At 42.0% G+C, this 14,189-nt stretch overlaps 1 protein-coding gene across 13 annotated transcripts in view; it reads right to left on the reverse strand.

Annotated features, from left to right (window-relative positions):
- Nucleotides 1–14,189, reverse strand: part of cep170aa (centrosomal protein 170Aa) — a 198,809-nt gene that overhangs the window by 129,546 nt on the left and 55,074 nt on the right. For 11 of the 13 annotated variants that reach the window (XM_038815157.1, XM_038815166.1, XM_038815176.1 and 8 more), the window contains 6 exons: nucleotides 13,517–13,606; nucleotides 13,226–13,304; nucleotides 12,360–12,418; nucleotides 12,072–12,207; nucleotides 7,089–7,250; nucleotides 1,062–1,538 (listed from right to left, as the gene is read on the reverse strand). In XM_038815157.1, the coding sequence (XP_038671085.1) occupies nucleotides 1,062–1,538; nucleotides 7,089–7,250; nucleotides 12,072–12,207; nucleotides 12,360–12,418; nucleotides 13,226–13,304; nucleotides 13,517–13,606 (1,003 nt within the window). The remainder of the gene's footprint in view (nucleotides 1–1,061; nucleotides 1,539–7,088; nucleotides 7,251–12,071; nucleotides 12,208–12,359; nucleotides 12,419–13,225; nucleotides 13,305–13,516; nucleotides 13,607–14,189) is intronic. The other 2 variants (XM_038815096.1, XM_038815089.1) reach the window with 2 other exon arrangements.

Genomic DNA, 14,189 nt, shown 5'->3' on the forward strand with positions numbered 1-14,189 from the left:
GCAGTGATGATGAGAGGTCAGCCAAGAGAACGCTGCCTTTTCAGCACTCAACTATTGCAAAGAATTTTTCAATGTTTCAACAACCAATGGACATGGGCTTTGGTGGTAGTGAAGGTACAGGACTGGAGGTTCAGTTTGGCATCAAGCAGAATGTTGAGGCTGCAAACAGTCTGATTCTATTTGAGACTGTGGTTGGGAAAGCGATGGGATGAATGGCTGCAGGGATATGGAGTTTGTGGCAGGACAAAAAACGATGGCTGTCTTTCTGGTGTTTAATTGGAGGAAACTATGATTCATCCAAAACGTAATGTCAGATAAACAGTTGACAACAAAGTGGATGCAGTGAGGCAGCTGTTGGAGATATTGAGCAGAGTGCAGTCATTATGCATGTTTCCGTTTACCCCATCTCATTGAATAGTGTTACCAATGGTCAACATGTTGAGGAAGGGTTGGAAAGCAACAAGTTTAGAACTTTTGGGAACTCAGAGTTAATTGTGTAGAGATGGAAAGAAAAGCCACTTCAGAAAATATTTTGCTTTGACTGAACAGCTAAGATTGGATTCAAATAAGGGCTGTCCCATTGAACTGTTCAATGGAAGAACAATATTGGAAGGAGATGTTGCAGTCACTCCTACCAAAGAAGACTGAGTAAGAGGATATAAACGGGAAAAGCACCAATCACAGAGGACATAATTTGTAATCTAGGTAGGGACAACGCAGTGTTGTAATTCTAGTTTTGGAAAGATTAAGAGTTTGGAGACCACTAAATGGATGGTCTCATTTCAGTGAGAAAGAAGTCCATGAGTTTCACATTTGTGGTTTGAGGCAATTGTTGAGAGGATATGAGAAAGGGGCTTAGTGCAACAGATGATGGAGATAGAAGTTGTGGTTATTTTAGCTCTCCAGGATAATGGTTGGCAGTTTTAGAAGAGTGGAGTGAGGACCAATAGCACGTTATGTGCTAGCCCAGTCAGGTATGAGGGTAGGTGGTCAAATCAGACATCAAAATTAACTTTGCAAAAAGCTTCACAATCATTTTTGATAACTACTAAGAACGTTACCTTTCAATCGTCTCATCTGAACTGTGAGGTCGCTTTTTATGCTTTTGCAATCATCATCCATTGATTCCCGTCTCATTCTGGGTGGATCATTTTGTGCCAACCAATCAGCCACTTTACTTTCTGCTGCTTTCATTGCAGCCTGGAGTCCAGAAAGCTCTTTGGTGGCCGGAGGAGACTTTTTCTGCTTGTGCCGCTGGTCAGGAGTGAATTTGGTGACATGATCTTTGATTGTCACTTTGCCTGGCGTATGATCATCAAATTCAATAGTAAACGAAGCATGTCCCTGAACGACTGCACGAGAGGCTGCTGTATCCTTTGTAGGAATTTCATGAATTGAGTTTTCCATTGATAGAGCAGACTGATGAAATTCTTTAGTAGGGATTTCAAAATAACTTGGCTCCCTACAGAATGGATAAATTATTTCCTCTCCCAAGTCTTTGCCATCATCTTCAGGCTTATTGACTTTCTTGGCATCTTCTGAAAAAACATTAGGATAGTGAAGTTCACTCTTTCACGAGGGCTAAAGTTAAAAAAAACCTGCTAGATTTAAGTATTTCATACAACGGCATTTATTTCAAAGCTGTCCCATTTCCCAAAGGAGAATCAGAAGTGACAACATTAATACCATTCAAGATGTGAGCGAAGAGTGATAGCTGATGTACAATTTAAAAACAAAACTCCAATTCTTTAATTTTCAGTGGAATTTTGCCCCTGCAGCTTTCTTCAGCTTTTAGTCATTACATTTCTTGTTAATTGTCTAAATACAAAACCAAATACACGAAACATCCAAATTCCACTTTATATTAATGAAATGTAATTTAAAATCAACTCTCTTGCATCAATTAGAAGCTATCATTATAACATAGTAACCTAATCTTGTAACATAGCAAATAGTTGGGTGTAGGGGGGGGGCTCATCTGTATGGAAATTAAAGGGGAAGGTGAAAGTCAGGTTAATGATGAGGACTTTAAACGAGTTAAAGGGACCGAGGCCTCAGAAAAAGGTTAGTAAAGTTTCCAGAACAGCATAACAGAACAGAAAGTAACCCAACAGACCGTTAACCTGAAAAGCTGATTGCATTCATTGAAAAGAATACAAATTTTTATTCACATTTTTCAAATTTTATACACAAACAGTAACACAAAATAATAAACAAACCCCTGAAACCCCCCCCCCCCACCTAATAACCAACGGTGACCAACTCTTTACAGAATAAACAGCTTCCACCTCCAATAGAACCCCTCAATTGCCCCCACTCACGGTGTACTTAACTTTCTCAAAATTATAAAAATTCCATAAAATCCCCCAGCCACACTGAGGAGTTGATAGCATACATCATTTTAAAAGGTGTGCTGGAGGATAAGGAAGTTACAGGGTTACAGACAGAAAGCAGGGATGTAGGACCAACTGCGCTTTGTAAGAGTCAACACAGGCCCCCATCAGCCAAATGGCCTTGGGCAGCACGGTAGCACAGTGGTTAGCGCTGTTGCTTCATAGCTCCATGGTCCGAGGTTTGTAACTACGTGGGTTTTCTCCAGGTGCTCCGGTTTCCACCCACAAGTCCCGAAAGACGTGCTGTTAAGTCATTTGGACATTCTCTGAATTCTCCCTCTGTGTACCCGAATAGGCGGCGCAATGTGGCAACTAGGGGCTTTTCACAGTAACTTCATTGCAGTTAATGTAAGCCTACTTGTGACAATAAAGATTATTAGTAGTGTAGAAAAAGTGGCAGGAATCTAACTTTCAAGCACAGCAAAAAAGGGACAACGCAGGACTGAGAAAGTGTTGTACCTAAATGCTCGCAGTATACAAAACAACGTAAATGAGCTTGTTGCGCACATTGAAATCGGTGGATATGACGCTGTGGGCATCACAGAGGCATAGCTGCAAGGGGATCCAAAGATATGTGTCATATGTAAAGACAGGTAGATGGGCAGAGGGGGCGGGGTTGCATTGTTAGTGAGAAATTAACTTAAATCGATAGCAAAAAGCGATATTGGTCAGAAGATGTAGAATCTGTGTGGCTAGAGTTGAGGAATCGCAAAGGAAAAAAGACCCTGATGGGAGTTATGTACAGGCCCCCGAGCAGTAGTCAGAATGTGGGCAGAAAATAAATCAGGAGATAGAAAAGGCAGATAAGGAAGGCAATATTACAATAATCATGGGGGACTTCAATATGCAGGTGGACTGGGAAAATCAGGATGATAGCAGATCCCAAGAAAAGGAATTTGTGGAATGTCTAAGAGATTTTTTTTTGGAGCAGCTTGTGGTAGAGCCTACTAGGGAACAGGCAATTCTGGATTTGGTGGTGTAATGAGGCAGACCTGATTAGGGAACTTAAGGTGAAGGTACTCTTCGAGGGCAGTGACCACAATATGATAGAATTTACCCTGCAGTTTGAGGGGGAGAAGCTGGAATCAGATGCAACAATTACAATTAAATAAGTGTAACTACAAAGACATGAGGGAGGAGCTGGCTGGAGTTGATGGAAGGGGGGCCTAGCAGGGAAGGTGGTGAAACAGCAATGGCAGGAGTTTCTGGGAGTTATTCGGGAGGCACAACAGAAATTCATTCCAAGGAGGAGGAAACAGAGGCAACCATGGTTGTCAAGAGAAGTCAGGGACAGCATACAAGCAAAAGAAAAAGCATAAAATGTGGCGAGGATTAATGGGAAGGCAGAGGATTGGGAAGCCTTTAAATGCAAGTAGAGGGCAACTAAAAAAGCAATAAGAGGGGAAAGAAGATGAAATAGGAGTGTAAGCTAGCAATATAAAGAAGACTGCATGAGTTTTTTTTTGATATATAAAAAGGTAAGAGAGGCAAGAATGGACTATGATCACAAGACAATGAGACTGGAGAAGTAGTAATAGGGAACAAATGGCAGAGGAACTGAATAGGTATTTTGTATCAGTCTTCACGCTGTAAGACACCTGTGGCATACCAGAGCTTCAGGTCAGTCAGAAGGCAGAGGTGAGTATAGTGGCTGAGAAGGTGCTGGGGAAGCTGAAAAGTCTGAAGGTGGATAAATCACCCGGATCTGACCCCAGGGTTCTGACGGAGATAGTTGAGGAGATTTGAGGCCTTGGTGGTGATTTTTCAGGAATCACCAGGGTCAGGGAGGGTCCCAGAGGACTGGAAAATGGCGTATGTAACACCCGTGTTGGGGGCAGTCATTGGTATATTATTAAGGATCAGATTGCAGAGTACTTGGAAGTGCATGGTAAAACAGGACTGGGTCAGCACGGCTTCGTCAAGGGGGAGTCATGTCTGACAAATTTGTTTGAATTCTTTGAGGAGGTAACAAGGAAGTTAGACAAAGGAGAGCCAGTGGACTTGATCTATTTGGATTTTCAGAAGGTGCCATGCAGGAGGCTGCTAAAGTAAATAAGAGCTCATGATGTTCAGTGCAAGGTATTGACATGGATAGAGGATTGGTGATTGAAAGGGTTAATAAATCAAATCATACCAGTTTACGTATAAAACCTATATAGTCTTTAAAATAAAACTTAAGCGCTCACATGGGCTGCTCAAGAAACTTGAATTCCCACAGACAGAATAATCTGGCAGAAGTCTATTGCCACAACACAACAACAGATAAGACTCAAGGACGTTTTAAAATTAAAGCAAGGATATAGTCACACAGCTTGCACACAGACATTCAATTGATCATGCTCCTGTGAACCTTACAAACACTGGACAAAGGGATGGGAGTAAGGGACACCACAGATAATGCATATTTTAATAAAAATAAAAATAAAAAAGTACAGACACTTGCATCCTTGGTGATATTCTAATATGTACATGCTTTGATTATGATTGATAATTATACTCATATGTAATGCATCATGTAATCCTAGTTGGTAGTTGTGAGTGGACATAGGTAATTTCTAAACAAATGTATTATTTTGATTGTGGTATGTTAATTACTCGAGATGACAGAGAAAAGCATGATTGACCTGTATTTTCTGTGCTCGGGGAGCTGGCAAGCCATCTAGTGTTAGCTTAGATCTCCTGCTATAGCTTGAATAAAGTAGCTCATGAGCTGAAACTCTAACTCTAAGGGCAAAATTCAATGGAAAAATGTCTAAATTCATTTATGGCGGGATTTTCAGGGCGTTTACCATTCGACTCTGCCGGCAAGTTCCCCACTGCTATCCAGTGACAATTTGTTTGGGCTCTAGGGAGTTTCTCACCGATTTAGCCCTCACTTAGAAATTTCTTCTCAGCACTGAGATTGGCCCGGCACTTTGAAATCTAAGTCTGCTTGTGGTCGCCCACAACCCCCCACCCAGGAGAAATGTCACCCCCCCCCACCTCAAAAATGAGGACACCCTGCTGTGGGGTCCCTGGGCCTACCCCTCTTCAGACCTCCCCCAAGCCGCCCTTACAGGACCCCCACATGTCATGCCCCCAATCTCCCAGAGGCCCCTACTTCCTTGTCCTGCACAGTCCCACCCTTCAAACCCCTCTCCCGCCTCCTTTCATGGACGTGGCCTCCCTAGGGCCCTGGCCCTTGGCAGTGCCACCTTGGCACCCTTGCATGGTGGACCAGTACTGATTCTTGTGGACCAGTACGGATTGGTACCCAGCTGCAGCCTCCTTGGAGAGGCTGGTAGATCCCAAGCAGGTAAATCTTAAGTAGGTTTCAGACCTACTTTAGCAAGCGCCATTTTGTCCCACCCCTTTTGGGCAGAATGCCAATTCCAACACCTTCTGGGACTTGGGTAGATTCTGACATGTGCCGAAGCTCCCATGGGGCCCGCGGAGGCCTCTCCCGTCATTCATCAGCCCCCTTGTGCTCTTGCTTGAGTGCAATGTGGCCACTGGATCACACCCCAAGTGCGCCCGGTCAGTCGAGGAGTGAAAGACGCTATAGTTGAATAACTACCGGTGAAGTTCCTGCAACGAGGATAAAGGGTCTTTTTTCCAGGATGCTAGCCAGTGGAGAGTAGTGTTCCACAGGGGTCAGCTTTGGGACCACAACTATTTACGATATACATTAACGATTGGGAAGAAGGAACTGAGTGCATTGTTGCTAATTTTGCAGATGATACACAGATATGGAGAGGGACAGGTAGTGTTGAGGAAGCAGGGAGGCTGCAGGTCTTGGGCAGGCTAAGAGAGTGGGAAAAGTAGTCACAGATTGAATATAATGTGGAAAGGTGTGAGGTTATGCATTTCGGTAGGAAGAATGGAGGCATGACTATTTTCTAAATGGGGAAACGCTTCAGAAATCTGAAGTACAAAAGGGATTTGGAGTCTTAGTTCAGGATTTTCATAAGGTTAACATGTAGTTCAGTCTGCAGTTAGGAAGGCAACTGTTCGCATTCATGTCGCCAGGGCTAAAATACAAGAGCAGGCATGTACTTCTGATGCTGTAGAAGGCTCAGGTCAGATCCCGTTTGGAATATTCTGAGCAGTTTTGGGCCCCGCATCTAAGGGAGTACATAGAACATAGAACAGTACAGCACGGAACAGGCCCTTCGGCCCTCGATGTTGTGCCGAGCTTTGTCCGAAACCAAGATCAAGCTATCCTACTCCCCGTCATTCTGGTTGTTCAGTAAAAGTGGAATTCTGTCCAATGCTGGAAGATCAGTGTTACTGAAACCAGGAAGTAAACACAACAAACCAAAAGACAAAGAAAAATGGTGGAAATACACATCAGGCCAGACGGTGTGGACAGAAACAGAGATAATGGGCCGGATTCTCCGACCCCACGCCGGGAGGAATTAACAGTGCAACACGGAGTTCAAAATGGATAGTGCTGCAAAAACTCAGGTCTGGCAGCATCTGTGGAAATGAGTTGAAAATTCTCACACCAAATTTCTTTCCTTGAACTGTTTTTGGTGGATGCATCATGTCTGGCATCATTACAATTGCTGAACATTCTTCAGGAAGTCTACAGACAATGGCTCAGTTGCATGTATTTTACCAGTAGCATATCTTCTATAAAAGCAACCAAAATATACGTTCTGTCACTGTTGCTCTATAAATAGCTGCTGACAAGTTAGTACTGCAGAGACTCACCACTTGGGTTCCCACCTCCTCTAGCGCTGCTTTCCATCTTCACACTCCCGGGTTTGGGATCTTGTTTGCTTGAATTTTCATCATCTGCATCATCTTCACCCCACCAAGCAGGCTGCCCATACAGAGGGGTACCACGGGCTACAGGCATAGTAGAAATATCTACTGGATGTCAGGAAAAAAAGAAACCCAAGCAGTATTAGTTCTCATGAACCACATGTGCCAACAAAAATTAAGTGTGAATTCAAATGTAAAATAGTTTAATAAATTTGCAGAGAAACAAATTAAATAAATTATAGGACTATCATTCAGTTTGAATCAATAAAGCACATATTCCTTGTGATCGTACTCTCTGCAAATACGTTCCATTATTACACTTATTAAATTTGTATTCCCCTGCAGATCACCAAGGCCCTCACTACAGAGGCACGGTAATCTTATATACATGACACTTAAAAACACACGGTCCTAACACAGAAGCAAATATTTTAGCTTATCTGTGATTTATTTTGAAGAGTTCAACAGTTCACACTTGTACTGGCCACCATACAAAATCAGATCGTTCAGCAGGCTGCATACAGCCAAGTGGCTAAAAAAGCTTTAGGCAGCTGACCAGTTATGAAATTCTAGCTCACAGCTACAACAGTTTTAGAATATGAAGTGTATCTTTATTATTTATTTATTATTCTGTTCGTTAAAAGTAAGACCGTGTGCCGATTATACAATTTTTAAAAAATAAACATTTTATTGAGGTATTTTTGGTATTGTAACAATAGAATAAACAATGTACATGAAACTATAAACATAGTGCAAAAGCAGTCTCTGTTCCTTACAGGTCCCACCTTTATTAACCCCCTACTCTCAGCTAAACTACCCCCCTCCCCCCTTCTGCTGACGATAATTTTCCGTGAAGAAGTCGACGAACGGTTGCCACCTCCGGGCGAACCCTAACAGTGACCCGCTCAAGGCAAACTTGATTTTCTCCAAACAGAGAAAGCTAGCCATGTCCGATAGCCAGGTCTCCGACTTTGTGGGCTTTGTGTCCCTCCAAGCTAATAGCATCCATCTCCGGGGCTACCAGGGAAGCAAAGTCTAGAACGTCTGCCTCTTTCTCCTCCTGGATTCCCGGGTCTTCCGACAGCCCGGAAATCGCCACCTCTGGACTCAGTGCCACCCTTGTTTTTAACACCGTGGACATGACATCTGCATACCCCTGACAAAATCCCCAAAGTTTCGGACATGCCCAGAACATGTGGACATGGTTCGCTGGTCCTCCCACACATTTTGCACACCTGTCTTCCACCCCAAAGAATCTGCTCATCCGGGCCACTGTCATGTGAGCCCAGTGAACAGCCTGAAATTGTATCAGGCTGAGCCTGGCACATGTTATGGACGCGTTGATTCTACTCAATGCGTCCGCCCATAGACCATTCTCTATCTCTCCTCCCAGCTCCTCCTCCCACTTGTGCTTCAGCTCCTCGGTCTGCATCTCCTCTGACCCCATAAGTTCATTGTAAATGTCAGAGATGCTCCTTTCTCCGACCCACCCTCTGGAAACTACCCTGTTCTGAATCCCCCTTAGCGGTAGGAGCGGGAAGGTTGACACCTGTTTACGTAGGAAGTCCCGCACCTGCAGATACCTGAATTTGTTTCCCCTCGCCAACCCAAACTTCTCCTCCAGCTCCATCATACTCGGAAAGCTCCCCTCAAAAACATATCCCCATACTCTCAAGCCCTGCTCTCCGTCATATCCGGAACCCCTCATCCATACTTCCTGGGACAAACCGGTGAATATTACAGATTGGGGACCAGACCGATGCTCCCTCTGCTCCCACATGTCTCCTCCATTGCCCCCAGACTCTCAGGGCCGCCACCACCATGGGGCTGGTGGAGTACTGTGCCGGCGGGTACGGCAGAAGCGCAGTTACCAACGCCCCCAGACTGGTGCCCTTGCACGAGGCCGCCTCCATACGCTCCCATGCCGACCCCTCCCACTTCCTGATCAGGCTATATTCGCCGCCCAGCAATAGTTACTAAAATTTGCAGCGCCAGCCCACCCTCTCCCCGACTCCGCTCAAGCATTACCTTCCTTACTCGCGGGGTCTTGCCCACCCAAACGAAGCCAGTGATCACTTTGTTGACCCGTTTAAAAGAGGACCACGGAATAAAGATGGGGAGACACTGAAATACAAACAGGAATCTCGGGAGGACCGTCATCCTCACCGTCTGCACCCTCCCAGCCAGTGACAACGGAAGCGCGTCCCATCTCCGAAAATCGTCCTTCATTTGGTCTACTAGTCAGGCCAGATTTAATTTATGCAGCTGGTCCCATTCCCCGCGCCACTTGAATGCCTAGGTACCTAAAGCTTCCCCCTACTAATCTAAACAGCAGCTCCCCCAATCGCCTCTCCTGTCCCGTCGCCCCTTGAGGCTTTCAGAGCAATTGCCAACGGCTCTATAGCTAGCGCGAACAACAGTGGGCAGAGGGGAATGCCAATTATACAATTAAGCACAGTTCAAATCAGTGAAGGCTAAAACAAAGCTCAAAGGAGAATAAAGGGAAATAAAGGGAAATAAATGCCAGAAAATTTGACAAATGTTCGAAAAAGGATGGAACATTTTAAAAGGAAGAACTAATGAAAAATAGGAAATTTAACAAGTAATTGCAGTGCATCACAATTCTAATATGGTGATGGCTACAATATTAGTTGCAAATTATATTAAATGCATAAATTGGAGATGCTGAATTTGTTGTCCGAGTACAGAGGCCAAGATGAAACTGTTTCCAATGGTAGAAAAGTTGATAAGTAGAGACCGCAAATTTGAGGTGACTGGCAAAAGAACCCAAGGCGGCATAAGGAAAAGCCAAAAAGAAAATGCTGTAAAATCTCAGCAGGTGTGGCAACATCTGTAGGGAGAGAAAAGAGCTAACGTTTCTAATCCAGCTGACAACGGGTCACTTGGACTCAACGTTGGCTCTTTTCTCTCCCTACAGATGTTGCCAGACCTGCTGAGATTTTACAGCATTTTCTTTTTGGTTTCAGATTCCGGCATCCACAGTAATTTGCTTTTATAAGGAAAAGCCTATTTGCCCATTGAGTAGCTAGGATATGGAAAGCATTACCTAACTGGTAGATATAGATTCAATATTCAATTTTCTCAAAAGGGAATTGGTCAAATATCTGGAGAAGAAAAAATGCAGGGATATGAGGAAAGAATGTGTCTTAACTGGGTTACTCATTGAAAGGGCTGGTGCAGACTTGATGGTCTGAATGACCTCTTTTCTGTGCTGTAATATTTTTTGAAAATCCTATTTCTTGGCTTTATACTGTGAATGTCCACGATGCAGTGTATGGACGAGTACAGATAATAATCAGCGGTTGTTTGCAAAAAAAAAACCCAGAAAAATTGATGCATTGACGATAACTTTTAAGGCTTTTAAAAATCTCAGGAAGTGATTTCAAAGATGTAATCTAATCTCAGAATTCAGATAATGTTCTAAGCCACTCCACATCTGTACATGCTTCTTTTAATTAAAACACAACTAGATTGCTACATTTGAATGTGTTTGAGGCAATCCAGTTGACAATTCTCTAGGTACATACATGCTGACAAAAAATGGAAGAGGTTGCATATTTTTGGTGTGTGATCTGCGTCATAGAGGTTGATTTGTGAAATGTATTCTGCATTATAGTTCAATTTTGTATTGTTTAATGTAATTATATTTTGTATTTTCAGAATATATTAGTTACGAAACAAAAATGAAAGCCGCCATAGTCCCCAAGGACCATAGGCTGCTCTCCCCTTTTGAGAGAGAGAGCTGACTGGGGGCGGTTTAACCCAAGGGTCACCACACCTCAGGCGAGGGGCAAAATTGAGAATGCAAGGCCTTCATGGATAACCTTAGCCAGGATAGGAACCTGCGCTGTTGGCATCACTCTGCACCATGAACCAACTCCCAGTTAGTTAAAGTTAGTTATGAATATCCAATAAACTGGCAACACTGGTAATAAGTCGTAACAAAACTGGTAACCTTAATGAAAAAAATGCTTTTTAGAAACATTGATGGATAAGCTACAGTCTTCAAAATGCCTCTCTCCCCCGTCACAAGGAATAGCCTTCATATATACTCTTCCCACCATGTCCTTCCTCCACTCTGACCAGTGCCTCAGGCTTAACCTATTCTTCATAACCTCAATCTCATTTCTAATTAAACCAGTGTTCATGAATTTCTCTGTTAATTAATTTAGGGACACAGGTCTAACTGGTCTTTACCTAACATAGCAAAGATTTTCCAAGGCACTTCACAGCTGCGAGAGACAATATTTGACATCCTCCGCATGTGATATCACATGCACAAACAACAACACATTTGAATTACTTTACAGATGAAAGGGTTTTTAGATACAATTTTTACCCAAGTTGAGGAAGCTCAATAGGTAGAACAAAAGTACTTTTCTATTGAATGAGAAACAAAATGTCTGGTGTCACTGTATACAGTGATTTAAAAAAAAAATCAGCTTCATGTGCCAGAAATTCTAACACTTGGACAACACAGCCTGAGTATAGTGAATTGTGTAATTTTTATTTGGCTGAAGTCACATTCAGCTGCAAGCATCTGGTTTATTAAGAACATCTAATGTTTGGGATAATTATAAAAAGATTATACAAGATCTAAATTGGTATGTGTTCAAACCAAGCAAATAATTACATTTACTTCCGAACTATTCATTACTTTATGTTATTTACCAAGTACTTTCTTACTCCCCTGTTTCTGGTTGCTTAAAAATGGGTGTCAACGCAGCAGAATGAACTGACTGGAGGCAGAGCCCTTCAATAATGAACAGATGTAATAGCAGAGATACAGCAACACAACATGCAGATAACAGGAGACTTCCAAAATACATTTTAACACAACAATGTTTACGTGACTAAAGGTATTTAGTCAAAATTATAATAATAAAAAACTTATTTAACAGTAATTACCTGAAGCTTTATGCATTTCTACTACACTGGCCAGCAAATCAGCTTTGGCCTCCATAGAGCTGTCTGGTGCCTCTTTTGATCCTTCAGCCTCTGGAGGTCTCTGTGGTAACTGCAACTGGCTTGTAAACTTTTCATGCTAAAAACAAGATTTATTTTTTTCAGAAAATTCTGCTTTGAGGGTACAGTTTTTAAAAAAAAACTATCAGCCCAGTGTCAAAAAATAAATGCAAAATATTTTATCATATTAGTTCACACAGGCAGCTTTCAGGCAACCTTTGCAAACCTTACCTTAAGTGCTTCCTCTGGGACGCGCAGTTCCCCTCTCGCCACAGTAAACAAATTGGTATGTAAGACATGTTAAGGAAAGGAAGAAGAAAACAAGAGCATTGCGAACTAAAATATATTTAAGCACTGAAATATAAATATCAAAATGTTACGATTGTTGCTGGAGAAGTTGTGGTGGGGAAATCAACTGATGACAATCAGCAAATATGCATATCATTCTAAATGATGACCTGCAGACATACACTGCTGGTCTGTCGGGTATAAACTATATATCCAATACATGCACTGATTGCATAACATGTAATGATCTCACACAGCATATCATTGAAGGTCTTAAAGGTCAGAGGGCTTTTAGGGAAGTGAAGAAGAAATCAAGTAGGGTTTCTGTTGCTCATCACTATCCAATGATTCTTGCTGCTAAGTATGTACGAGGGAAGGATCAGATTCAGCTGTGATGACTTTCCATCGTCAAATAACTTGTTCAAACATGAACATCCACAAGAAATATCGACGGTCTGTTTGCACTCAATAAACACAGAAATCACCACCTTCAGTAGAGATGGGGAGAAAATTAGGAGTAAAAATAAAATCAAAGTGGAAATTCTTTTTGCATACGTCTCAAACCTACAATATTACACCAATTATATTTACCAAATCGTAATTGAGGAAATGGCAGAGAGAACCACATCAGGAAGGAAAGATTAGAAGGATATACAGATTTTGTAACAAGGAGGAGCAGGAGGCAATTTTTGTGGAGCAGAAATGCCAGCGTAGACAGCTGGACTGAATGTTTCTAATGTGTAGGCTCCATGGAACTCTATTTGCAAATTGTTATTGCTTACTAAATAGCTTTTTTTGGAAAAGGATATCATATCCAAATCGAAGTTTATCATCGATCTTCAAAATTATATAGGTTTGCTCTGGTATTCGTGCTTCATTCACAAATGTCTGAAAACAAAGACATCCTGGTCAGGAATTAATAAAAGATACCCACTTCATCGATCTAAAATTTTAACTGTAATTCCACAAATCTATTAAAGAGTAACCGTTCTAAATCACAACATTTTTCAAGTGTTGCATATATGCATTTTTACAATGTTTGAAATATACTAAAGGTTCAAAAATTAGCTTGGAGAAAAATAATGTCAAAAGTCACATACCCCGTTTAGACTGCCAAGATCCTTTACTTTATGCTCATCGTTAGCAGAGTTATAGTTGATAACAGCATGTTGCTTGTCCACACTGCGGGACTGTAAAACAAAAACAATTTTGTTTTACTCGGTGTAAATAAAAAAAGCACAAATGAGAAAACACAAACAATTCTTCCAAATACCACCAAACCCATGGAATCTCTTCCTCATTTAGCTTTTTGAAGACTGCTCAACACGGCACAGACGTCAAATTGTACAATACCTAATTTCATTAATTTTACAGCGTCTGATTTAGCATCTGATTTAAATCATCTTCACTTGAAATACTACTTTGGCACGGAGATTACATAAAGCATTGTTAGTGGGTCATCAACTTTGTTTGTATCCACCTTGCCCCCTGCCTGGATAATTTTAAACTCCTTCTTAAAACCCTCCCCTGATGGTGCCACATGCGTGACATTTCCTTTTGCACTCCAGTTTGCTCAATCTAAAGCACTTTGATAAATCATCAGATCCGTAGGCTAGAATCTTGATTAATATTACAAAGTCAATATTGAGGAGGAATAAGTGTTTCTCTTGACATACGTGCAGTGCAACTCTGGCTTTGTTTCTGTTGTAGTAATTGGTGACTGCAATAATACAGGAAGCCTTGCAAAACTCAGATTAACTATTTGCCAGCAGC

Source organism: Scyliorhinus canicula, chromosome 1 (genome assembly GCF_902713615.1).
Source record: "Scyliorhinus canicula chromosome 1, sScyCan1.1, whole genome shotgun sequence".
Lineage (NCBI taxonomy): Eukaryota > Metazoa > Chordata > Chondrichthyes > Carcharhiniformes > Scyliorhinidae > Scyliorhinus > Scyliorhinus canicula.